General features: G+C 41.8%; 1 protein-coding gene across 1 annotated transcript; it reads right to left on the reverse strand.

Annotated features, from left to right (window-relative positions):
- Positions 1 to 12410: 12410 nt before the first annotated feature.
- Positions 12411 to 14163, reverse strand: LOC132777831 (urotensin-2 receptor-like). The gene has a single exon (XM_067469856.1). The coding sequence runs from the start codon at positions 13419 to 13421 to the stop codon at positions 12411 to 12413; it is 1011 nt and encodes a 336-aa protein (XP_067325957.1). The 5' UTR covers positions 13422 to 14163.
- Positions 14164 to 26093: the final 11930 nt, after the last annotated feature.

Genomic DNA, 26093 nt, shown 5'->3' on the forward strand with positions numbered 1-26093 from the left:
CAAGAAGGGGCACACAAAGAAAGAAAAGTTGCCTCTGTGTCTCCAGAGGGCAGTAGTGGGCTGAGACCAATGATTTGCGGTGGCTAAACCTAAATTTCCATCAGTGTCTGAAGTGAACGAGGTTTCAGCTGTTGGATTTCTGCCATTCCTATAACTTTCTAAGTCTACATATCCAACCCAACTTCTACGTCTTTGTGACACTAATATCTGACAAAGAGATTGCATTTGAGATGTAGTTTGTAACAATCCTCAAATCCAGCCAATACTTTGTACGATTCACCTTCACAAGAACCCTTCAAAATATACAGAAATTTATAGGTTTAGGATCGCTTCTCTTTTTTATTTTTCTTGAATGAGGCATCCATTTTCCCTTAGTGTTATTTCATACCCTCCAATATTTCCTAGATGAAAAAGGGAATATGTGGCCAAGGAATCGGATTCAGCCAGAAGGACGCTACAGTGAAGTCCATCATTGGCAACGTTCAGATGGTTGATACTTTTGGAGAAATGACTATGTGTTGACTTTAATATGTAAATGAAAATATAAAAAATGTCTTAATATATATATGTGTGTGTGTATAGACACACACACACCTATATGAGGGTTGAATGAAAAGCAATGCCTCCACCTTCGTTACTTGGGTTTGGATGGGAAAATTTTAATAAATCAAACGCAGAAATAATCCTTAGAATGTGCTCTTTAACTACTACTATTCACTCTTCCACATAATCACCAGACAATTCGATACATTTCTGCCAATGATAAACAAGTTTTCTGAAGCCGTCACAGAAGAAGTTGACACTCTGTTTCCGCAACCCATCATGCACAGATCTTCCAATAGCTAAGCAAAGCAATAATGTGACCCACACGTTCTTGTGAAATGCTGATTATGCTTGAAAATTCTCTTTGAGTGATACGACGATCGTCCTGAATCAATCTGTCAACCTTTTGCTTGTGAAACTCGGTAGTTGCTGTCACAGGATGTCCAACTCTTTGTCTATCACACAAGTCAGATGTTCCCACCTCAACATCTTTAAACTTTCCTTCAACACACAGTATTCACATCAACACAATCACCATAAACAGCTTGCATTCTCTGATGAATCTCCTTTGGGATGACACCTTCTGCTGTCAAGAATTCAATGACTGCACGTTGCTTAAGTTGCATTGACCAATCGTCTATGCAGGGCTCCATACTTTGCACTTTAATAACACAACCATTCAACGCTAAAGCTTCCCACCAAAATGGAACTGTAGAGGAGAGTCTACTGAACAAGCCAGTACCTGCCGCATACCAGTACAGCCATCTGTTGAGGAGTTACGAAGGTGGAGGCATTACTTTTCATTCAACCCTCGTATGTATGTGTGTGTGTGTGTGTGTGTGTAGAGAGAGAGAATGAGTAATCATAAATGGCAAGCAGAGTAGGATTGTCTTCCAAAGATAGAGTATTGGCAATGGATCCATAAATGACGGTGAAGACCCATTTTGGTTCTGCATTGTCTTGAACATACATTTCCAGATGGAAGGCAGTCATGACAAGGGTTTGCTCAATGTGCCTTCCTCTTGGCACATTTCTCCCTTTCACCCTCCATTTGTGCCTCTTCAAAATCCATAACGCTGTTGATAACAGCTGACCTCCACTTACAAAGCTTGAATGCCAGGGCTTCCCAGTTTTTGGTGTTCATTCAATATTTTTGAAGGTTAGCTTATTGCTTTAAGTCTATCTTTATGGAGTATGCAAATGTAGACAGACAGACAGATAATGGTTAGTTATAACTGGACCCATAGAACCCAGAAAGAGGTACTATCTACAGAAATGCAAGATGGGTGATAACTGCCTTAGCAGAAATAAAAGTACATGTAAAAATATATATGGAAATTGGTTGTAAGTATTGAATTACTGGGTTGTTGTAGGTTTTTTCGGGCTATATGGCCATGTTCTAGAGGCATTCTCTCCTGACGCTTCGCCTGCATCTATGGCAAGCATTCTCAGAGGTAGTGAGGTCTGTTGGATCTAGGAAAATGGGTTTATATATCTGTGGAATGACCAGGGTGGGACAAAGGACTCTTGTCTGCTGGAGCTAGGTGTGAATGTTTCAGCTGACCACCTGGGGCAATCTTTTGTTGAGAGGTGATGATCTAATCCCATTTTCCTAGTTCCAACAGAGCTCACTACATCTGAGGATGCTTGCCATAGATGCAGACGAAATGTCAGGAGAAAATGCCTCTAGAACATGGCCATATAACCCAAAAAAAAACCTACAACAACCCAGTGATTCCGGCCATGAAAGCCTTTGACAATATATTGAATTACTGTATTGTCAAAGACTTTCATGGCTGGAATCATTGGGTTGCTGTGTGTTTTCAGGGCTGTATGGCCTTTTTCCAGAAGCATTCTCTCCTGATGTTTGCCTGCATCTGTGGCAGGCATTCTCAGAGGTTGTGAGGTTTGTGGGAAACTAGGGAAATGGGGTTTATATATCTGTAGAATGTCCAGACAATCTTGTCTGAATGAGGTAGGTGTGAATGTAGCAATTGGCCACCTTGATTAGCATTTCATGGTCTGGCTGCTTCCTGCCTGGGGGAATCCTTTATTGGGAGATGATTAGCTGGACCTGATTGTTTTTTGTCTGGAATTCCACTGTTTTTGTTTTTTATTGTTGTTATCTAATTACTATTTTCACCTGCAGGGCAGTAACTCAAAAGATTATTGCATTTCTATTATAATGCCCAGATTAAAATTTCAACATTTTCCAAAGTTCCCAAAGACATGATATTTCCAAATAGTTTCTTATATATCACAGTTCTCACACATTCCTCCTGCTGGATTATGCTCACTAAAGGATTTTTGAATTTTTAATCTGAAAGGTAACTTTTGCAGACTTTACTCGACTAACAGCCATATAACCCCCGTCATAATCCTCTGACTAGCATTCGCTTTGCTTCTTTTTGCCAACTTGTATAAAAAGAAGAATTTTATATTGTCTAAGTTTCAGAAAAATCTTAAAACTTGGAAATGACTATTTGGAGGAAAATATGTTGTGGTTTCTATGCAGAAGCGAGTGTGATCTCCAAGTTTTTTTTCCCTGATGGGAAATTAAACTTGAAGCACCCCTCCAACTCTTTGAACTGTGGAAAATTCCAGGAAAATGGAATATATATTTATGCATGTGTATATGTTTCTGGTGGTTTTGTTTCCAAAGGATTTCCAGTGAACCTGAACAGCAAAGCAGATCAAAGCCTTTAAGATGGCACCTTAAAGACTAACACGTTTATTGCTGTGTGAGTTTTTATAAGCGGGGAATTACTTCATCTGGACCCTGAGGACGCCAAGAAAGGTATTTCAGTCCAGATGGTTGTGTTGATCCTTTTCAACACAATTTACAAAGGAAAAGTATTAATAAATGGCTTCCAAGAAAAACAGCTGTGGCAAATAGAGGAGCCAGGGCAGCACCAAGATGGACAAGTTACTTTTTGGGCTGGAACTTCTCAGATTTCTAGACAGTTTAGTCAGTGGATTTTGGCAGTTGTAGTTAGGTAAAGTAATTGTCCAATTCTTAGAAATGCATCAGATGAAACTGTGTCAATGTATATGTATATGTATAAATATAAGATTCTTGTACAGTCGGCTCTCCATATCAACGGGTTCTGCACCCACAGATTCAACCATCTATGGCTTGAAAATATAGGTAAATGAAGATTGTGTTGTTGAAGGCTTTCATGACTGGGTTGCTATGAGTTTTCCGGGCTGTATGGCCATGTTCCAGAAGCATTCTCTCCTGACGTTTCGCCCACATCTGTGGCAGGCATCCCTAGGGTTTGTGAGGTCAGTTGGAAACTTGGTAAGTGAGGTTTTATATCTATGAAATGTCCAGGGTGGAAAGATTTATATATCTGTAAAGATTTACAGAGATATAAACCTTTAATTTCAGATATTAAAAAACTGTAAGATCAGGACAATGAATAAAGAATAAATAAATGAATAAATGAATAAAGAACAACATTAAAAACGGGAATTCCAGACATGAAACAATCAAGGCCAGTTAACACTTCCTAACAAAGGATTCCTCCAGGTAGGAAGCAGCCAGTCTTTCAAGCCGCAAGATCATTCGGTGTTAATCAAGGTGCTCAATTGCAGCATTCACACTTGCCTCAAGCAGAGAAAAGTTATTTCTTCCACCCTGGACATTCCACCGATATATAAACCTCACTTGCCTAGTTTGCAACAGACCTCACAACCTTTGAGGATGCCTGCCATAGATGTGAGTGAAATGTCAGGAGAGAATGCTTCTGAACATGGCCATACAGCCCAGAAAACTCACAGCAACTAAATGAAGATTCTTTTTGCAAATAGTATATACACTGCATATGAACCATTTTACACTTAGCATACATAGCTGTGTCAAATGAGACATACTTTTTTCCTAGACAGCTAGAAATTTTGGATTGAATTCATAGAATCTTATGCAGCTCAAGAGGAACCTAAAACTTCCATCAAAACTTGACATGAATGGCTCTCCTGTGGTGATACACATATTTAAAAAGATGAAAAAAGATTGGGATGACAGACAACCATCCCTGCTACACAGGGAAAGCCTCATCTTCCAATGGGAGATGAGGTGAGGAGGTTTCATTTTGTATTATTTTAATAGTTTTTTATTTTAAAACTTTGATACAATTTTAATTAGAACCAGAATGGCAGCCCCCTCTGCACAAAAAAAAACCAAAACCCTGCAATAGTTTTTCTCTAGGGTCATCATGATCTGCCCTTGCACATTGCCGCTCCGCTGCTGAATACACATGCCCAGTATGGAATACATCTCACCACGTTAAAACAGTGGATGTGGCTCTTAATGAGACATGCCACATTATCACAGGATGTCTACACCCTACACCGCTGGAGAAATTATACTGTTTAGCCAGTATTGCACCACCTGATATTTTTTAGGAAGTAGCAGCCTGTAATCAAAGGTCCAAGGCATTGACATCTCTGGTCCATCCTCTGTTCGGATATCAGCCAGCAGGCCAATGTCTTAAATCAAGAAATAGCTTCCTAAGATTTACAGCAGTGGTTCCCAACCTGGGGTCCATGGATCACCAGAGGTCTGCAAGAATTGAAATGTGGTCCACGGCCTGACTTACTACACTATTGCAACTAGAGCGACTGGTCTTGCAAAACCCTCTTAGGAACACCTCAGCAAGCGAGAGTCCAAAAGTGGCAGGCTAAAACCCGGAACCTCAATCAATGGCTGAGACTAGATGAGAAACTCCCCCCAGGCACAAAGAAGACTGGGCAACTTGGAAGGCACCGAACAGACTTCGCTGTGTCACCACAAGATGCAGAGACAACCTTTAGAAGTGGGGCTATAAAGTGGAGTCCACAACATGTGAGTATGGAGAAGAGCAAACCACAGACCAGACTACAATGCAGTCTGAGCCCTGCCACATGCACAATGGAGGACCTTCTTATAGCAACTCCAGAGGCACTCCAGGTGGCCAGCTTCTGGTCAAAGGAAATTACTATAATGCCAAGTTTTTAACTTTGTTTGTGGTTTTTCTATATATTATAATTGTATTCTCAATTCACTTCTGACATGATAAATAAATAAAAATAAATAAAAATAATTCAAAAACTAAGTTAACAATTAAGTTAGTGACTTAATTGATGTCAAGCAAGGCTTTCTTAGAAAAAGGCAACTAAACTGGAATAAGCAATAATAATCAATACTCATAATTATGTAGAAAGTTTGCTTAGGTGATTCCCACTCCTTATTTACTGGGTGGCAAAACTGGCTGGGGGCTTATGGAAGCTGTAGTCTAAAACGTAACTTTCCCAGGCAATGTTTAAATCAGTAGCCCACCAGATATTGTTGGATTATAGCCAGTGATGAGGAGTGCTGGGATATGTAGTACGATAATATTGAGAGAGCCAAACTATAATTTAATATACTAACATCCCCTTTCTTACATGTTAGTTTCTGATTAATACATGAATGTATGCCTGAATGAGTGCAAGAGCAAAATATTAATAAGGATTGTATATTTTCTTTTTCATAAAATGACTAATAAGACTTCCAATATGTCTTGAATCAGGCAAATCATAGTGTGAGATGCAAGTGGCAGGAGGAGTGACACTAAAGCACAGCACAATTGTTAACACAAAGAATAATGGTGACATCTTGACACAGTAATATGGCAATATACAGGAAAAGTATAAACAATAGATGAATATGTACATGATCATATATTAGACAAGATATCTTTTTAAAGTCACATAAAGACTTAAGCAATAGAGCTCTGTGAGTGCAGCATTTTCTCGAATGAAACAGAGAGTGTTTGAGGATTGGGACATCTGCAGTGATGCCCTTCATCACACTAGAGAATGAATCCACTTAAAATCTGGTTTCTGCCTCCTGCAGAATTCTGGGGTTTGTAGTTTAGTGAGGCTGTTCAGGGCTCTTCCCTAAACTACAAACTCCAGAATTCTGCAGGAGGCAGCAACCAGATTGAAAGTGTATTCATTCTCTAGTGTTATCAAGCCCCAAGGTGCTTGTTTATAAAGCTATTGTCCTCCCAACCCTATTGTACATCTGCAAAACGTGGACCATCTACAGATGTCACACTGAACTCCTGGAATGATTCCATCAGCGTTGCTTCTGAAAAATCCTGCAAATCTCTTGGGAAGACAAGCGGACAAATGTCAGCATGCTGGAGGAAGCAAAGACCACTGTCACTGGAGGGATAATCCTTCACCATCAACTTCACAGGACTGGCCATGTTGTCCTGACCGATCACCATCTCCCAAAGCAGTTACTATGCTCCTAAATCAAGAATGGAAAAGGGAATATTGGTGCACAGGAAAAGAGATTTAAAGATGGGTTTAAAGCTAGCCTTAAAAACTGTGGCATGGACACCGAGAACTGTGAAGCCCTGGCCCTTGAGCGCTCTAAGTGGAGGTCAGCTGTGACCAGCAGTGCTGTGGAATTCAAAGAGGCATGAAGGGAGGGCAAAAGAGAGAAACATGCCAAGAGGAAGGCATGCCAAGACAACCCTGACCGGGACTGCCTTCCACCTGCAAACCAATGTCCTCACTGCGGAAGAACATGCGGGTCTAGAATAGGGCTCCACAATCACCTGCGTATCCATCGCCAAGACTCAAACAATGAGGGATCGCCTAACTGGAATTAAACAAGCAAGAAACATTTTTTAGAATGTAGCGGTTTATTGCCAGTCTGTTTCTTTGGGGGGAGGGGATACATTATATCCATCCAAGCCATTTTTAATAATAAGAATACTAGCTTCTTTATTTATATCTCTCTTCTCTCTCCTAAGGAGACAAAGCAGTGTATAAATACATGTAAAAACTAAGGCTGGAGAGTTACAGTCAGAAACAGTTTTGGATGAAAATGTATTGATTTTGTCTTCAGAAGAAAGTGCCTAATGTGCTGCAGATTTACTTTTTCTTGTTTGGAGATTTTAATCAGATATTGAGAGCCAGCATGGTGTAGTGGTTTGAGCATTGAATATGGAGACCAGGGCTTGAATCCATGCTCTGCCGTGGAAACCACTGGGTGACATAATGAAGAATACACAATGACTTCTCAGAAGAGTCCATCTGTAAGCACTTGATCTTCAGTCTGACATGTGTCCAACCAAGTCTCTGTCCGTAAAGATAATTGGCATGTTATCGTTTAGAGAAAGGCAAGCAGCAGGCTCGGATGAGTCAAAAGAGTCCATTGGTATGCATCCAATGTTTTGATCTTCAGCCAGTCATATTTCCAAGACAACCATTGTCAAACAAACAAACAAAGAAACAAACAAAAACTTACGGCAGTTTAAATAACCCTTCTAGAATCTATAGTTTCTAGGAGTGGAAAGTACAGAGTTTGGGAAGACTGGAACGTAGTTTTGCAATGATTCAAGGAGTTTCCTTCACATGATTTTTCTCCGGACAAGCCAGAATTAACCAGGTTAAGGACCTACAATGAATAAAAAGAAGATGGAGCCATAGAAAAATATTAATTACAATAAGAAAAAAAGAAAAGACACAGTGTGAAAGAAATATTAGACAGGTTGGCAGGTTTGGCACTACCATGAATGAATTAGAAAATCCCAAAATACACATTAGTAAGTCAGTCCAAAGATGCAATTATATAGGACAAGCTGCCATTGCTTATAGAGCAGACATGGGCAAACTATGGCCCTCCAGGTGTTTTGGACTTCAACTCCCACAACTCCTAACAGCCTCAGCCCTTTCCTTTCCCTCCTCATCCGCTTAAGCAAAGGAAAGGGCCTGAGGCTGTTAGGAATTGTGGGAGTTGAAGTCCAAAACACCTGGAAGGCTGAAGTTTGCCTGTGCCTGTTATATAAGATCTCAGCTGAGATCCCATGCACTTCCACCCCAAATACCTATTTATGGATGCTGCTTCTGGATTTCATTAACTGAAGGTGCAGAAAGCAATTACAGACTTTGGAAAGTATTATATGCTTCAATATATTGCCTTAAAAGGAATATATAAATTTAAATGTTGAACTCTTAATTGCAAACATTCAGATACATTAGACTGGGTTGAATTATTAGAGCTGAATTTTGAATTCTGTGAAATTTCATTTTTGTTGCATTTAATATTGGTGTCTTTGCACAATATGACATTTTGGCACCTGAATGGAAATGTTTAAAAAATCTGAATGTCGGAATAGATTCATTTGGCCACTCTTTCATTTCCTAATTATTTTGCTAAAAAGAAAAGACTAAATTTAAATATTTCTAGAAAGGTCTAAGGCTACAGCAAAAAGGAATATATCTGCATTTCCTGTAATTTTGTAACACTCAGATCAGGGATTTTATTTTATTTTATTCATCCCCCAAAATTTGGAATTTAAGTCTTCCATATTTTTGGGCATGGATCATATTTTTTTTCATGCTATACATTCCCCTTCTCAAAGGGAAAAGTCTTCACAAAACATCTTATAATTAAGTTAATATAATTTAATTCAACCTACTGCGGTGGTGCAGCAGGTTAAGCAGTAAGGTGCAGAACTTGCTGACCGGAAGGTTGGTACTTTGAATCCGCAGGATGGGATGAGCTCCTGTTGCTAGCCCCAGCTTCTGCCAAACTTGCAGTTCAAAAACATGCTAATATGAGTAGACCAATAGGTACCACTTCTGCAGGAAGGTAATGGTGCTCCATGCAGTCATGCCCAGGCATGTAGCTGGGGGGGGGGGGGCTTGAGGGGCTTCAACCCCCCCCCCCCCCCGAAATTCTCATGGTGGTTCGCGAAAAGGCCTTACTGGTGCATTATTTAAACTGTTATGTTTATTCATATCATAATCTGATCACCATACTCAATATATCCCATATGCATGGGGGTATTGGGGTAATGATACAAAAGGTTTGCTAGGCTAGACCCTCTTTCATTCAGACTCAGCCCCCCCCCAAAACTCAGCCCCCCTGAAACCCCCCTGAAAAAATTCAGCCCCCCCCCCCAAAAACAAAATCCTGGCTACGGGCCTGGTCATGCCGGCCACATAACCTTGGAGGTGTCTACTGATAATGCTGGCTCTTTGGCTTAGAAATGGAGATGAGCACCACCATCTAGAGTCAAACTTGCCTAGACTTAATGTCAAGGGGAAACTTTTACCTTTACCTAAATGCAATTTAATTAATAATGAAAACATTTATCCAATTTTTAACATGAAAGAAGACTTTAAAATCTTTTAGGAGTTTCATAAATATTGCTTGAAAAATGCTGGACTGGATTATCCTCTGATTTTCTACATAAATTTTCCACATTTCCATCAATTTCAATCAATGTATTTTAAGTCTAGCAGTAAAATCCTGTAGTCAACTAGAGTCCCATTGAGTTCGGTAGGTCGAAAAATGACTAAATCTGCTTGCTATGCGTAGTCTCTCTTTCCTTTTATGGCAGCCCTAATAAATTGTCTGTTAGTATTTTCTTATACTAAAAACAATTATAGTTTCAGCGTAAGATAAAATGGAATATACATAGACATACATATTTTGGAATAGCTATGAGTTAACATATTTCTCCACCACTCTTGTGAATTTTGTTCTTGATATGATACCATCTGCCTTTTCTAGACTTGATATCAAAGAAATAGATTTAGGACTTTAGAAATTTGTTTGTCGTGATTCAGTTTTTTGTGTGGGTGGGGAACTGTATTTAAGTGTGTATATTGAAATCTTCATAAACAGTAGACCGGGCATGGGCAAACTTCGGCCCTCCAGGTGTTTTGGACTTCAACTCCCACACTTCCTAACAGGCTGTTAGGAATTGTGGGAGTTGGAGTTCAAGACACCTGGAGGACTGAAGTTTGCCCATTCCTGAAGTAGACTCTCAATTAAATGAAACTCAAGAAACTGGCAAAAATTGAATAAATAATACATTAAATAAAAGGAAAATAAAATCACAAAACTATTGTTAAGTTATGCTTGTCTTAATTTGTTTTAGTTATTGAATTTCAACATTAATAACTCTCAATATTAGTAACTTTCAAGTAACCAGAAATTAAATTTAACCAGCATCTACCAATCCTGATGGGTGTTGGTTAACTGAGAGTCTACTACTGTATCAATAATCTCTTTTGCCTTGCAGCCCACCACGCTCTTTTCTCTGTCCCTTCCACTATTTATCAAACTTCAGGACTTATGAAAAGTGAAGCAGTAAAACCAAAATATTGCAATGTATTAAGAGTTGTGCGCGGATCTGTTTTCCTTCGTTACAGCCGTTCTTTCGTTACGTTCGTTATCTTTGGAAGTATGTAACGAGACGCCCCCTCCCGGTGTGAAAATCAGCTCAACACGAAAGCAAGCGGGAGCCGATCCTGGCTCCTTGCCTGCTTTTCGTGCGCAACCTCCTTGCCTTGGAAAGACTGTGTGTGTGACGTGCAGGCCCAGAAAGCGTGCGTGTCTGCCTGCAACTGAGCGCCTCTCCTCTAGAGTAGAAACAGCTTAAATGTCTATGACGGGAAGGAGAATCTGGGAAGTACCCTCCCTCATAATGGGCCGATGGAAAATGGCTCTTTCGGCACCCCAGAGGGAAAACAGATACCTGCCCTCCTGATTTCTGGAGGCTCCCAAAAAATGAACCAGCTCCCCGCCGAAAGCTGGGACATGAAACGGGTCAAGGTTTACCCGAATTGCACAAGCCTACAATGTATAGCTTTCAGTACCTCTAGCTATAGAATTTGGCAGACAAGGAGGTTCTTCTGTGGAAAGAGTGGAAATCCCCCATCAATAAAACATCAACCCCCTCCCATATTCAAATTGTCTCTTTTTCCAGTAGCACGAGGAAACTGGACATAGAAAACCTTTTGTGGAAGTTATTAAATTGCTCACCAGGATGACTGTCATGATAAGACAGTGGTGAGTGGGAGAAATTGAAACAATTCTCGTTTAACTTTTGATCAGCAACAAAGATGTCCCCATGATGCACTTTCCCCTGTTCTAAACTTAAAGGCTACCTCACTGTTTATCCTTTTTGGGCTCCCCTCAATTACGCATTTTCTATTCCTACCTCATCCAGGGTTTTATAATTTTACCTCGTCCCTTCGGCCTGCCCATTCTGTTCGATTTGATATTGTGTTAATTTGCTTTATTTATTTTATTTTGCTACTGTACATATTTTATTCTGATGTAATTTTTGTTGTCTGCATTCTGTATTTTATTTTGCTGTATTGTACCTTTGGGCTTGGCCTCATATTAACCGCCCCGAGTCCCCTTTGGGGAGATGGTGGCGGGGTATAAAGATGATGATGATGATGATAATATTAATTATTATAAACGATTTCACAAATTAACAAAATAATCCAGAAACAAATTTATATTTTTACATTAAAATTTTGTTCTTAAATTTTTAATTTTAACTAAGTCATTTTTTAAGGAGAGATGTTCCCAAGGAGTTGTTGCTGATCCATTTCTAAGAAGCCCAAGAAATCAAGGATTCTGTTTTTTTTTTCGTGTCAGGAGCGACTTGAGAAACTGGAAGTTGATTTGGATGTGAGAGAATTGGCCGTCTACAATAACATTGCCCAGGGGACACCTGGATGTTTTACCAGCCAATGAAAAGCTGGAGCTGACAGACAGGAGCTCACCCCTCTCCCCGGTTTCAAACTGCTGACCTTTCGGTTAGCTCTCCTGCCGGCACAAGGGTTTAACCATGATGGTCATGATAATAATAATAATAATAATAATAATAATTATTATTATTATTATTATCGACTTACAAGTGGAGAAGATTTCCTCAGTTCGGAATTAGCATAACCCAAAGGTGATCACTATCCAAATTTTGGCCTCAATAATGTCCTTAATGCATTATATGCAGCACACAGCGCAATACCCACCTCAGTGCCCCTTATGTACCACCAATTCCTTACTTATTTTCTGCTCAGACGTCTTCTCCGCCTTCTCCTGGAGGCCTGGCTCTGCTTTGGAGACATCTAAGGGAAGCACGTGAAGTCCCCCGTTGGCGAGTGCGCAGGTACTCCCGGTAGTTGCGTGTTAATAAGGTGTAGAGGAAAGGATTGATGCAGCTGTTGCCGTATGTCAAGCAGGTCACCAGGTGGTTGATGGAGATTTCTGTCTGGACTGGCAAACGGGCAGCCGATGGGCAGTAAAGGGGCAGGAGTTGCCAGATCCAGAAGGGCAAATAGCAAGCCCAAAAGGCGAGGACAATGATGAGAATGAGGAGGAAGACACGGTTCTTGGGAGTACGGCCCAAGCCACTGTGTGTCTGCGACATCCAATAAGTCCTCGCCAGGCGCCAGTAGAGGGACCCGATGACCACTCCGGGAGCCACGATGCTGGTACTGAAAAGGATGCTCAGGTAGAGCCTGTACTGCTCCTCGCTCCAGGTTGGAGAGCAGAGACGCCGAACAATGGCTCCGTCTCCCACTGTACGCTCCTCTTGGTGGATCATCACCATCATGGGGAGTGTCAAGGCAAAAGACAGAAGCCAGATGGCCACAGCCAGTGGCCGGCGGCATCTCCCAGCATGGCTCGCGGCCTGGAAGGGGTGCGCCACCGCACTATAGCGTTCACAGCTCATGAGTGTGAGAAGGAAGATGCTGGCATGCATGGTGAGGAGGTCCAGACTGAGCAGGATCCGGCAGCCCACCTCCCCAAAAGGCCAGTCCTTCACCAGTCCATTGTGGACAATGAAAGGAGCCGTGGAGAGATACAGCAGATCAGCTAAGGCTAGGTTGACCAGGTGGACGCGCAGCGAGGAGGCTGACGGGGAGGCTCGCACAATGGCCAAGGTGTAGAGGTTCCCAGCCACCCCCGTGGCACACATCAGGCTCAGTACGGCTCCTAGGGCTGCGGCCGATTCGGCACCCTCCGACAAAGAGGCATTGACTAAAGGCACCCATAGAGAAAGGTTGGTGGTTGATGGATCCATAGGTCTTCTCAAGGGTAGCACAACAAGTAGTGTTCTGAGGTCGTTAATGAACTTTGAGAGAAAGACCTACTAAAGAAATATGGTCATTGTTTTTGTATCCAGATCCACAGAAGAAGAGAAAAAGAGAGATTGAGAGAGAGAACAGGGTTCTTCAAGTTTGCTCATATAAAACAACACGGATGAGAATGAGTGAGTGGAGAGTACATTCCCCTCACTATTGAGAAAGCACAATTCAAAGGCTCTCACTAATCATTCAGTTTGATTAACAATTCCTTGATACTCAGTCATTGCAAGGGAATCATTGTTGAACTGCATGTCTGTCCAAGTCCCTACTCACCATTTAACCTGTTGATCTGTCTCATTGTTTTCATTCTCTCCAACTCATCTCGGTGATCTGGCTTGAGATTACAAATGATGATGTCCTGGGGGTCTCCAGTCTTCCTAGCCCAGTGTCTCTTGTAATTGATGAAAATGGTCACTGCTTCACGTTGAGCTCTAAAGGTCTTGCTTATTCTGTTGTCTTGTTCTTTTGCTCCATGTGTTCGAATCTGGTAGCGACGCAAAGAGGAGCCCAGTGTATGTGTGTGCAAGCAAAGGATCTGCATGTGTCTGTCTGGGACTGCAAATACTCTTCTCTCACATTCCTTGCACCCTGCTAGTGTTGGTATGTCGGGGTCGAACCATGGCCTGGCCCCTCTCAGGGCGCAAAGCTCTCAGCTCCTGTCCGCACAGAGGAACCTGTTTATCTCATCCTTGGGGTTGGGATTCTGACAGCGTGTCAGCTAAAGGGGCTCCGGGGCGGGTGATGGGACAACGCCTGGGGGTCCGATTGGTCCGGAGATCGGAACATTGTCACCCCCCACCTCCCTTCCATCTCCCCCCGCCAACATAACCCCAAGACAGACAGTCCGGGTCTAGCACCCTGCTGGCATAACCATGCAGCTTTCCATGGAATTATGCCAACTGGGAGGGAGGAAAAATAACCAAGAGATACGAAGACAGAAGGGGACTGTATGGATCAATGGACAAAAGAAACTCATAAATGCAAAGAAGCAGAAACTCACAAGAAAAAGACAGACAGAAAGAAAGAAAAGCATAGAGGTGGACAGAACATAGCTGGCTCTTCTCTAGACTTATCACAGGTTGTCATTTCTAACCCTAATTCCAGAAGCAAATAGCATAAACATTCCAGATTTTATTCTTAACTGAGAGTTTACCTACTCACTTGAAAAGGCAAAAGGAGGGAGATTCAGGATGGGCCTTCTTTGTCCTTGAACTGAGGTGCATGTTTGTATCAAAATAATGAGGACTACATTGGCTCTGAACATGTGGTGAGAAAGTTGCTCTTGTTACTGAGAAAATATAATTGAAGATATTGTCAAAGGCTTTAATGGCCAGAATCACTGGGTTGTTGCAAGTTTTTCGGGCTGTACGGCCATGTTCCAGAAGCATTCTCTCCTGATGTTTTGCCTGCATCTATGGCAGGCATCCTCAGAGGTTGTGAGGTCACTGTATCTTTCAGTTTGTGGTCGAAGACTTTCGTGACTGGAATCACTGGGTTGCTGTGAGTTTTCCAGGCTGTATGGCCATGTTTCTGGAACATGGCCATACAGCCTGGAAAACTCACAGCAACCCATTTTTCAGTTTGTAAGTATTGCACAATTCATTTTTCCCCCAAAAAATCATTTTCCCAGAGAAAGGGGGAGAGAACTTGCATTCTTCCTCCCCAGCTTGAAAATTTATAGAATGTTTACATCTCAAACTAAATATACATTGTACAGAATAAAATGTCCCTCCTGGTAAAATGGTTCTAGTTTACAGTAGAAGTGGGTTATAAATGGCATACATTGTCTGTATCGTTCTCACAATAACCCTGCAAGGTAGGTCACCTGGGTGGAAGATTCTGTGAATTGTAATTTAAAATAGTACTGTGTCTAGGTCGTGGATCTGACTAAGAAAGAATAGTTTGTTCCATGGTCACCCAGTGAGTTTCATGGCTCCAGACTAACTTCAACAGTCTGACCATTACACCGCAATGGCATGGACTTTGCTAAGGATAATACTGACAGATATTTCTCATGGAAAGTGTTGACTCACACTCTGCTCCTAATTAGGTTTTATATGGAAGTTTTGATGCCCAGCTCACAGCTTGCACCTCCCGGCCCCCCAAAATGTGCCAGAGACTTTGTGCAAGGAGTCCATTTACGTAGGGGAAAGAGGTTCAACTTTCTCAACACTTCTGTTCTGAGTAATTTTCAGGAAAAGTCCCACTGAGATTAAAGCGAGGGCAGCGGGACTCAAGGAAGCTCTGAGTCCTTGCCCGCACAAACACTTATTTGCTGGATGTCCAGCTTTTGATATTCAACATAGAAGTTCCCAAAGACATTGTGCATTATTAGACTAGGAATGACAGTGAGCAATGCACACTTCGCTTGGTTGTATGATATAGACAATTATTGTGCAAATTGGTTAACGTGCTTGTATAAGTTGTACATGTTGTTATACATGTTATATATCATTCCACTGACTGCACATGGATTGTAACATAAAGTTTCCAAAAGTTACCTTTCTGAATTGCACCTCTCAGAATCCTCCAACCAGGTTGACCACTAGATGTGTGAATTGTGCTGTCACACACTGGGGCTATAGCAGTTGGCTTTTGAACAGGACGTGCTCTTTGTGCCCAGCAGGAAGCCGGGGTGCCTCGAGTGAGAGGCCCTAAGGATTTTCCTATACAGAGTCTTTAGAAGCTTGAAAGGTTTAACAAAGTCCTTTATTATTGCTTATGTCTTCAACAAACAATCAAATACTTCTTAGATCTTCAACAAATTAAACAAATGCTTAAGGCTTTGAATCAACTGGTGGCTTTCTTAATCTTGTCCACAACGGACAGACAACTGGCTTCGTGAGCTGTTTCTTTTCTTTAAGAGGAAAACCCTTTATAACCCCTACTTGGGCAATCTACTTTCTAAACTTTGCTGGTGTGGGCTCTACTCCCGGCGCCAAACTGCTTCTTGGGTCCCGAGTAGACCTACCAGTCAAGGCATTGAAGATTCTCCAGCTAGAGTCCTTTGGAACTGTTTCCCCCTGGAATTTCCCCCGGATGCTGTGAGAAATGAAGCTTCTCTACAGGTGGAGTTAATCCACGTCCTGTAGCTAAGCTTTCCAATGCAAGACTAACCTAAAATGGCTCCCTCTCCTCCAAGAGCCCGGGGGAAAGGGGCGGAACCAAAACTTAACAATGATTGATGGTTCATTGGCCCTAAAATTGCAAAGGGAAGCCACCTTATTGCAAAATCCATGGCACCTTGGAATGCATGCAAACACTCAATGAAAGAAAAGGAAGTTGGAGCTTTTGGTACAGCTGTACCAGCATATAGATAATGTGTTGCATTCCAGGCCAGAAAACACCTCTGTACCTAACCACCACCCTCCAGTCCAAGTTAAATCAGCAAAGCAGTTTATTAAAGATTATATAAAAAGTACTGTAGCAAAAATAGTAAAAACTTCAAAGTCTATATGTATAAAATAATCCATAAAGTTCAAGGTACAAGAGTAATCCAAAATCTGCAAAGCAACAGGGCATCCAGCACAGGAATACAAGAAAATTAGGAAGTGCAAGGCAGCACAGAATCCAATACAAAATCCAGGAACAATCCTTCAAACTTGGAAGCATAAAATGGAAGCAAAGACATGGAACTAGAATTCCCTCAGAAAGCCTGACTAGGACTTGGTAAGAGCTGTTGCCTCAATTACCAACGTTGACCAGACTGGCTGGAAAATCCTCCCGGCCCCTCTAATATGTACATGAAATCACGCCTTCTTCCATGATTTCTTGATACAGGTCTCTTCTCTTACAAGCGCTGTGACCTTTTGAGATTCTGTTGAGCAGCACAAAGTTTAGGAAAACTGAGTCTCCTATCTACCAGCTCATTATCTTGAAACTAATTATTCTCTCCACCTGAGATTTCAGCCTCTGAAGTTATTTCTCTAGAGAACGGCTCTTCTGCACCATTTCGGTACTTCCCTGGAATGTGACTTTCACTAACTGCTGGAGACACAGACTGATCATTTTCAGGATTTAAAATCTCATATTAGCTCACATGCCCAGAGTTCCTATGATCCACTTCCCCATTTACATTGGTATCAGCCACAACCATGGGCTGAACTACAATATCATGGGAGCTTTAGACCAAAAGTAACTTTTCCAAGGCTTCCTCTGCCAGGTTGTATATTCACAAGTATGTCAGAAACAGGGAGGGCAAGAAAGGATTTGCTACATATTGGCATGACATTAACTCTTTTAACTTGTATAAGTTGAGATACTGAAACAGGAGGGACAAGATTTGAGAGAGAGAAATAGGAATGCAGACAGGATTTGGTGCCTCTTGCAGATATTCCTATTGTGCACTTCATACATAGTGATGCCAGGGCCTTTCTCCATTGTCCCCCTGCCCTTAGACACCTCCCTGGAAATTATCTGCCTTCATATTCCCCCCGAACATCTTCGGCCAGTCTCTGGCTTGATCTGAAAAGGGTTTATTCCTGGCTGGAATTGCTGTGGATTGTGCTGAGCAAAGGGGAGAATGTGGAGCGGGGAATCCTCGCCAGCAAACTAGACCCTTGGCCAAAGCAAACTCGGTTGGCGCTGCTGGGTTTGTCTAACCTTGTGACTCTCTGGTGCAAGGAAGGAGGGAAGGGAACATCTCACAGTGGCAAGGAGCCAGAAAGACCTTGTGAAGGAACGTTTGGGCCTCACGTAAGACATAGTCAAAAAGAGACAAAGTCACAACTTTCAAATTTGTGAAGATAAGGAGTAATTTGTCTGAACATGAACAAGCATCCGCATATCTCCACACTTGTGAAATCAATGCAATCACCCTTGTATTTGCAAGGCATGACCGACTGGTGCAGGATCCATTGCTCTGTAGTTGACCTCAGGTATGGATTAAGGCCTTCCATATCTTTCACTGGAGCTCTTTCAGATTGCACAATTTATACCTATATGATTCCGCTTTAACTTCCACGGCGACACCATTAATGTGGTCAATGTGGCAGGATTATGAATGAGGAAGAACACAAGCTGGATGAGCCTGCTGCAGTTTGCTTTTGCTTGAATTTACTGGGAAGAACAAGATCTTATCCGCTCCTATCTTTTCCCCTTCAGTGAGTTAACTGAGTGCAAACAAGTAAACTGAGGACTAAGTGGGAAAGCAAGACAAGGACAAAGAAACAGGGATATTTCTTTTTTTTTTTTTAATGTCAGGAGCAACTTGAGAAACTCGAGAAACTGTAAGTCACTTCTGGTGTGAGAGAATTGGCTGTCTGCAAGGATGTTGCCCAGGGGATACCCAAATGTTTGATGTTTTACTATCCTTGTAGGAGGCTTCTCTCATGTCCCCGCACAGGGAGCTGAAGCTGACAGAGGGAGCTCAACCCTCTTTCTCCAGATTCGAACCGCCAACTTGTTGGTCAGCAATCCTACCGACACAAGGGTTTAACGCATTGCACCACGAGAGCTGAAAAAGTAGAGTGACAGAGGATTAAAAGGCAGTGTGCCTGACAAATCAGGACAGTTGAGGATATGTTATTCATCACAATTATTAAAATGTCAAATTCCACTATGTAACAAATTTTGGGGGAAAAGATCTGTTCCTGGTTTGAAAATGTTATTTAATTGTAAGTACTAACTTTGAAATTTGTTACTATACTGCAGAAACTTTGTTTTTTTGGCTGCCACAAACTATGGGCCCTTCCACACAGTACTATAATCCAGAATAACAAGGCAGAAAAATCCCGCTTTGAACTGGGTTTTCTGAGTCCACACTGCCATATATTCCAGTTCAAATCAGATAATGTAGGATTTTATTCAGCTGTTTGGAAGGGGCCTCAGTTGAATGGCTTGAGACTGTGAGATATTCATTTATAAACCATAGCAAAATGTGCTGCAGGATTCATTTGTCCATGTTTTTATAATTTGTCATTTAGGATATGACATTTATAAACCAGGAACAAAAACTGTATTACATAGTGTTATGTTATATTATTCCTTGCATAGTAAACATGAATGCAAGTTGAACTCCCCCCCCCCCCCCCCCCGTCCCAAAACCCAAAATTCCTGATCTTTTGAGAAAGAATGAATCTGAGTATTTGTTAGCTGCGGTGTGGGCCCTTTTGCACTGCCCTACATCTGCTCCTGATCCCTCTCGGTTTATTTTTCTGCGAGATGCTGGCACTGGTGTGCAATCTAGGCATCGGTGGCCAGGAGCCCCCTGCTGTCCTCAGGCTCCGATTTGGGAGATGGCAGCCAAGGGAGGACACAAAGAGTCATGCTCTCTGCTCTCCCAGTTTTCTGCTTCCAAAAGGCATCTGTCGATCAGGTGGGGAAAGAATGGACAAATCTATGGAATAGGGAGAGGGATCAGGAGAGCATGCAACAGAGAAAGAAAGCAGAAAGCTATTAATCTTCCTGTTTTCTATGTGCCATCCACATCTTCTGTGGAGGCAGATGTTTTTATTTTATTTTACTTTTTGTCGTGTCAGGAGCGACTTGAAGACCCAAGTGTCACTGTAGTTTTGATGTCAATGGATGAAAAGAACTCACAAGGAATGGTAGTAACTGGGAATAATGACACCCCAGGAAATGAAATTGAACTATTTCAACCTGATATCACTTTATTTATTTACTTCACTTGTATACCACTTCTCTCACCCCAGACTTAAAGCAGTTTCCAACCTATTTATGACAGAATTTAATGCCTCACATACCCATGAAACCCAACATAAAATAACAATAATATATAACTATCAATTAGATCATAAAAACATAGCAATATTTGGACATTAAAACATGGGATTAAAAACATATTAATATAAACATTAAAATCGCATAATTCAAAAATCGTAGTCCAGGTCATTCCAAATATTAAGCATCAATTTCACATAATCCCTGATGATTAGTTGTATTGCTTACTACCCAAAGGCTTTAAGCCCATATTTAAATCTCTGATGCAGCACTGCTGGTCACAGCTGACCTCCAGTTAGAGCACTCAAGGGCCAGGGCTTCCTGGTTCTCAGTGACTATGCCACAGTTTTTAAGGTTGGCTTTAAGCGCATCTTTAAATCTCTGATGCATGTTTAAAAAGTGTGTCATTAACATGAAATGTTTAAAAAGTTCTGCCTTAGCCAGTGGTGAGGAATGCTGGGAGTTGCAGTTCAACGACATTTGGAGGATTTCATGATTCCCATTCTTAGATCCCATAGAAGTTTATAAAATCATGCATGATAAGAATGTAACCAGGAAGACGTTTTCCCTTTCTATTCTCATTATTCTTATCTTGTAGTGAAGCACTCTGGCAGGTGACTGACAGATAAGAGCAGGTTACAAGCAGATGATACCACTTTGATGGCCGAAAGTGAGGAGGAGCTGAGGAGCCTTCTAATCAAGGTGAACGAAGAAAGTGAAAAAGCTGGGTTGAAATTAAACATAAAAAACCCCCAAGATTCTGGCAACCGGACTGATTGATAACTGCAAATAGAGGGAGAAAACGTGGAGACCGTGACAGACTTTGTATTTCTAGGTGCAAAGATTACTGCAGATGCAGACTGTAGCCAGGAAATCAGAAGATGTTCACTTCTTGGGAGGAGAGCAAAGACCAATCTTGATAAAATAGTGAAGAGTAGAGACATCACACTGGCAGCGAAAATCCACATAATTATAGCAATAGTATTCCCCATAGTAACCTATGGATGTGAGAGCTGGACCATAAGGAAGACTGAGCGAAGGAAGATAGATGCTTTTGAACTGTGGTGCTGGAGGAAAGTTCTGAGAGTGCCTTGGACTGCGAGAAGATCCAACCAGTTCATACTTCAAGAAATAATGCCCAACTGCTCATTGGAGGGAAGGACATTAGAGGCCAAGATGAAGTACTTTGGCCACATCATGAGAAGACAGGAAAGCTTAGAGAAGACAATGATGCTGGGGAAAATGGAAGGAAAAAGGATGAGGGGCCAACCAAGGGCAAGATGGATGGATGGTATCCTTGAAGTGACTGGCTTGACTCTGAAGGAGCTGGGGGTGGTGACAACCGACAGGGAGCTCTGGCATGGGCTGGTCCATGAGGTCACAAAGAGTCGGAAGCAACTGAACGACTAAACAACAACATTTTTGTCATGTTACATATGTCAAGGACAAAGAAAGGAGTCAGCTGAGGCTGATCTGTCTGGCAAAGCTGACCAAAAACGATCTAAACCCAACCTTCTCCACAGAGTCCCCGGCTGGTTTCCAGTTTGGAAAACAATCCATTTAAATGTGGCTGTGCATGTGAGATGCTTTACATTAAGGCATGCAAATAAAATACTGGTAGGTCTTCCTTCCCTCTGTTTCCATTCCTTGTGTGCCCTTCCAGAAGAAGCCATCTCAAAAAAAGCAAACAAAAACCAACCAGCAGGAATCAGAGACAGTAGTCAGAGGCCTGGTTTCGGACAAAAATGTCTCTTGGCCGCCCTCCCCTGCGGTGCAAAGCCTTGGCCTCTCTCGCCAGTCTGTGAACATAAGAGGGATCTTTGTTCATGGGCAGAGTTTGTTTTGCCACCTGTGTGTGACAAGCGCTTTGAGGTGAAGCAGGGGGAGTCTGCAAGGAGGCTTTGAGTCCATCTTTCGGGTTGGGAAGGGGGTGATATTTGCTGACATGCAGAAGTGGGAATGAGGGAACGCCAAGTCCCGCTGCCAGATAGGGGAACGCACCTCGTTGTGTAGTGTACTCAGAGGAATGGTGTGAGTGTAGAAGGGGATGGAGGGAGGGAGACGGGCTGTACATCTTTGTGGGGAACTCAGCCTCACTGAACACAATGGGGTTTTTCTCCATAATAGGTCCTTCAGTAAAGACAGTAAAGTCACTCTAGAGGTTAGAGAAAGCATGGGCAAATTTTGGTTCTCTAGGTGTTTTGGACTCCAACTCCCACCATTCCTAACAGCCTCAGGTCCCTTCCTTTCCCCCCTCAGCCGCTTAAGCGGCTGAGGGGAGGAAAGGAAAGGGCCTGAGGCTATTAGGAATGGTGGGAGTTGAAGTCCAAAATACCTGGAGGTCCAAAGTTTGCCCATGCCTAGATTAGAGCAACCTCCTTTAAATTGGTACTTTCCAGATGTGTAGCACTACAGCTCCCTAGATGGGAATGATTGCCAGTAATGTTCCTGGCCTTTTTTAAATGCCTGAGCAAGAAAATCCCGGGCTTTGTAGCTTGGTGAGGCACCAGCATTCTTTGAAAGAGAAAGTACAAGACCTTGTAAAACTACAACTCCCAAAATTGAGCAGTGGCAGTTACAGTAGTGTCAAACTGGGCTGTGACACAGTTGGCTAGGAGTTAGCTGCATTAAATCACCACTGACTGAAAGGTCATGAGTTCAAAGCTCCTAACCATTTGTCTAGCTTGCTGTCGATTTTTTTCACCCTGAAAGACAACTGTACCTGTCAAGTAGGAAATTTAGGTACTGTTGGAGCTCAGCCTGTGACTGTGTTCCACGGTCAGGGTGCTTTGGATGTGGGGAGTGATGTCAATGAGTTTCAAGATGGCAATGGTTTAGTCAGTGATCTTGTTGCAGAGAATGACTAGGAGATCCCCGTTCAAAGTGTAGTTTCCTATGAGACTGTCCTGAGGGGTGTGGGGATGATAGTGTGCTTTCTGAATTGTTAGCAGAGAATTCCCATGATAGGGAACATGAAAACAGCTCAGCATCTGGCCCAGCTGCAGAAATTAATGAGCAAATGGATAATGAGCAAATAGATAGATGTGAGGAGTTTAGTCAAAACAGGAGAGCTGAACAGTGGCTTTGACGGTCTGCCAGGTTTCGAGGAAAAAATGATAAGAAGTTCTCAGTTAAAACGAAACCAATTTCTGAATGCTAGAGACTGAGCTAATGAGGAGATAAAAGTCCCAAGTACAGGATATGTAGGCAGATGAAGCATCGTTTGGAATCAAGTGAAGGTCTCGCTCTTGTTCATGGAACTTTTGCTTGGGACATTCATGTTTTAAGTGCCTTTGTTTCATAGTTTTGATTCTTGGATTTTATGCTCTATAGTCATGCCTTGGGTTTATGTTTCCTGATTCTTTGTATTTTATTTGGAAAGTTTTGCCTTGGTTTTTAAGGACGTTGCTGTACTATTATCCTGAACTACTTTGTTCCTGCTTATCTTCCTACCTAATTGGGTTTACCTATTTCTTTAAAGTGTTTTTTACCTTATTGATTTTTAATGATCTTCAATAAAAGGATTGTTTTCCATCCAACGGTGTGGTGTTTTGAAGTCAGAGGGCTTTTTCCTTTTCTGGAATGCAACAGGTATCGCATATGCGGGGAGGCTAATTTAACTAATTTATGACGCCATAAAAATCTCCAGCAGCAGGTGAAAGAATGAGGAAGTACTCAATCAAGGACTTGGTGTCACAAGTGGACTATGAAGCGTTAGCTTCCCCAGTGGCTGAAATCTGAACATACCCTCATGAAGCTTCAATTGCCTGTGTGTTTCTCTATATATGTTGTATTTCTATGGCATTGAATGTTTGCCATGTAATTTGCTCTGAGTCCCCTGCAGGGTGAGAAGGGTGGAATATAAATAAGTAAACTGCACTAATTCTACAATGTAGATGTACCTTGAGTCTGCTTTTTTTGTCATATGTAATTAGAACTTCAGATATATCTTTTTCAGCTATTCCCTAATCAAAGTATCACTGCTATATGCAATTTGATCTACATACTTATATTCTTTATTCTTTGTTTCTATTATATTTCAAGGGGATGGGTCTCGAATCCCTGTCAATTCACATTTGAAAAACAATCATTAAAATAAATATACCCCTTTCCTGCATTTAAAGGTAAAGGTTTCCCCTTGACATTAAGTCTAGTCATGTCCAACTCTGGGGGATGGTGCTCATTTCCATTTCTAAACCAAAGAGCCAGCATTGTCCATAGACACCTTCTAGGTCATGTGGCCAGTTTGACTACATGGAGTGCTGTTACCTTCCCACAGAAGCAGTATGTATTGGTCTGCTCACATTTGCTTGTTTTCGAACTGCTAGATTGGCAGGAGCTGGGCTAACAGTGGGAGCTCATTTGAACCCCTGATGTTTCAGCCAGCAAGTTCAGCAGCTCAGTGGTTTAAACCACTGTGCCACTAGGAGCCTGTTCCTGCATTGATAGTGGCTTAATATACAAATGGAAGCCCTTGACTTTGACTTTTAACATATCGCCAATAAAACAGTCAAGAATGGCAAACTGAATGGACTAACTGGCTAGAAACAGTGAATCAAAGGAAAGAAAAATATAAGTGTTAAATCTTTGTTTTGATCCCATAATTGGTTCTTTATTACCAGTCTCTCTCTTACCCTCCTCTACCCTGCAAAAAACAAGATCTGCATTTATGTGGGTGACGATGATGACCAATTACTTTATAATTGCTTGTTTTATCACAGAGACTCAGAACAAGGGCTAAAGAGGAAGGAAAAGGGGAAAGTGGTTGGTTTCTTTTGTGGCAGCGAATTCCATGCCATGGATGGTGTCTCCAGGGAGCCTGAAGGCACCTCAAGTACCTTAAGACCCTGGAAGGCCCCAGGAAGCAGTAATTGGGGCAGGTGGAGATAGCAGCCACATCCCAGTGAGAAATATGTGCTAATTGGGAAGTGACTAATGATGCACTCAAGAGCAAAGGGTTATAAAGAAGGGCATGGAAGAATGAATGAAGTTAAAAAAAACTGTGACAGTGGCAGGGAATGTGACCAGAAACCATAACAGTATGAAACAAAATTTGAAAACAAAAACCTGTTCCTAGTTTGAAAGTGTTATTTCCTGTTTAATTGTGAAGTACTTACTTTGAAAGTAGTTGCTATGCTCCAGAAACGTCTTTTTTTGTGGCTGCCACGAACTCTGTTGAATTGGTTGAGACTGGATGAGATATCCATTGAAAAACTATAGCAAAATGTGCTGCAGGATGTCCTGCAAAAACAATTTTAAAAACTTTTCTCGTGTTTTTTTTATTGACAGAACCAATTAGGAAATGACATTTATAACCCAGGAACAAAAATTATGTTACATAGTGTAATTGGGGGGTAGATTTGATCCATCTTCTTGAGAGGGAGGCTGTGTATTCAGTGTGTGGAAGCCCAAGACAAAGCAGATCTGAAAGCACTGTGGTAGGTATTGTGTAAAGATAGCTTTAGGGCAGAACTTTGGCAAAGTAACTTTTTTGGATCATATCTGCCAGAATCCCCAGCTGACCTTTGGCTTTGAAGTTATTCTTTTGGAATATCACACTTTTTTGGAGTCCAGAAAGTAACTTTCCAAACCTTGTTAAGAATTGCCAACTTTTTGTTCTAGGTCTGTTCATGACTGAATTGGCATAGAGAAATGCATTCAAGGGAAGCTTCCTCCACCCTTATTTCCATTCTCAGGCCACAGTCTGAACAAACATGGTGCAGAAACCTGAGATCTTAGTGTGATTCATTTGAAAGGGTGGGAAATCAGCTAAGAAACTGTGCATACTGCCTTGAATTCTATAAGAGATTAAAAATAGGTTATAATAAATACACAGGACAACTTTGATCCAACTGGAGAGGGAATTGGGTAGACGGGCAACTGGGCAGAAAGACCAGGACAGGGAGGAATAAGGTGGCAACAGAGGG

This window comes from Anolis sagrei, chromosome 6, assembly GCF_037176765.1.
Source record: "Anolis sagrei isolate rAnoSag1 chromosome 6, rAnoSag1.mat, whole genome shotgun sequence".
Taxonomy (NCBI): Eukaryota; Metazoa; Chordata; class Lepidosauria; order Squamata; family Dactyloidae; genus Anolis; species Anolis sagrei.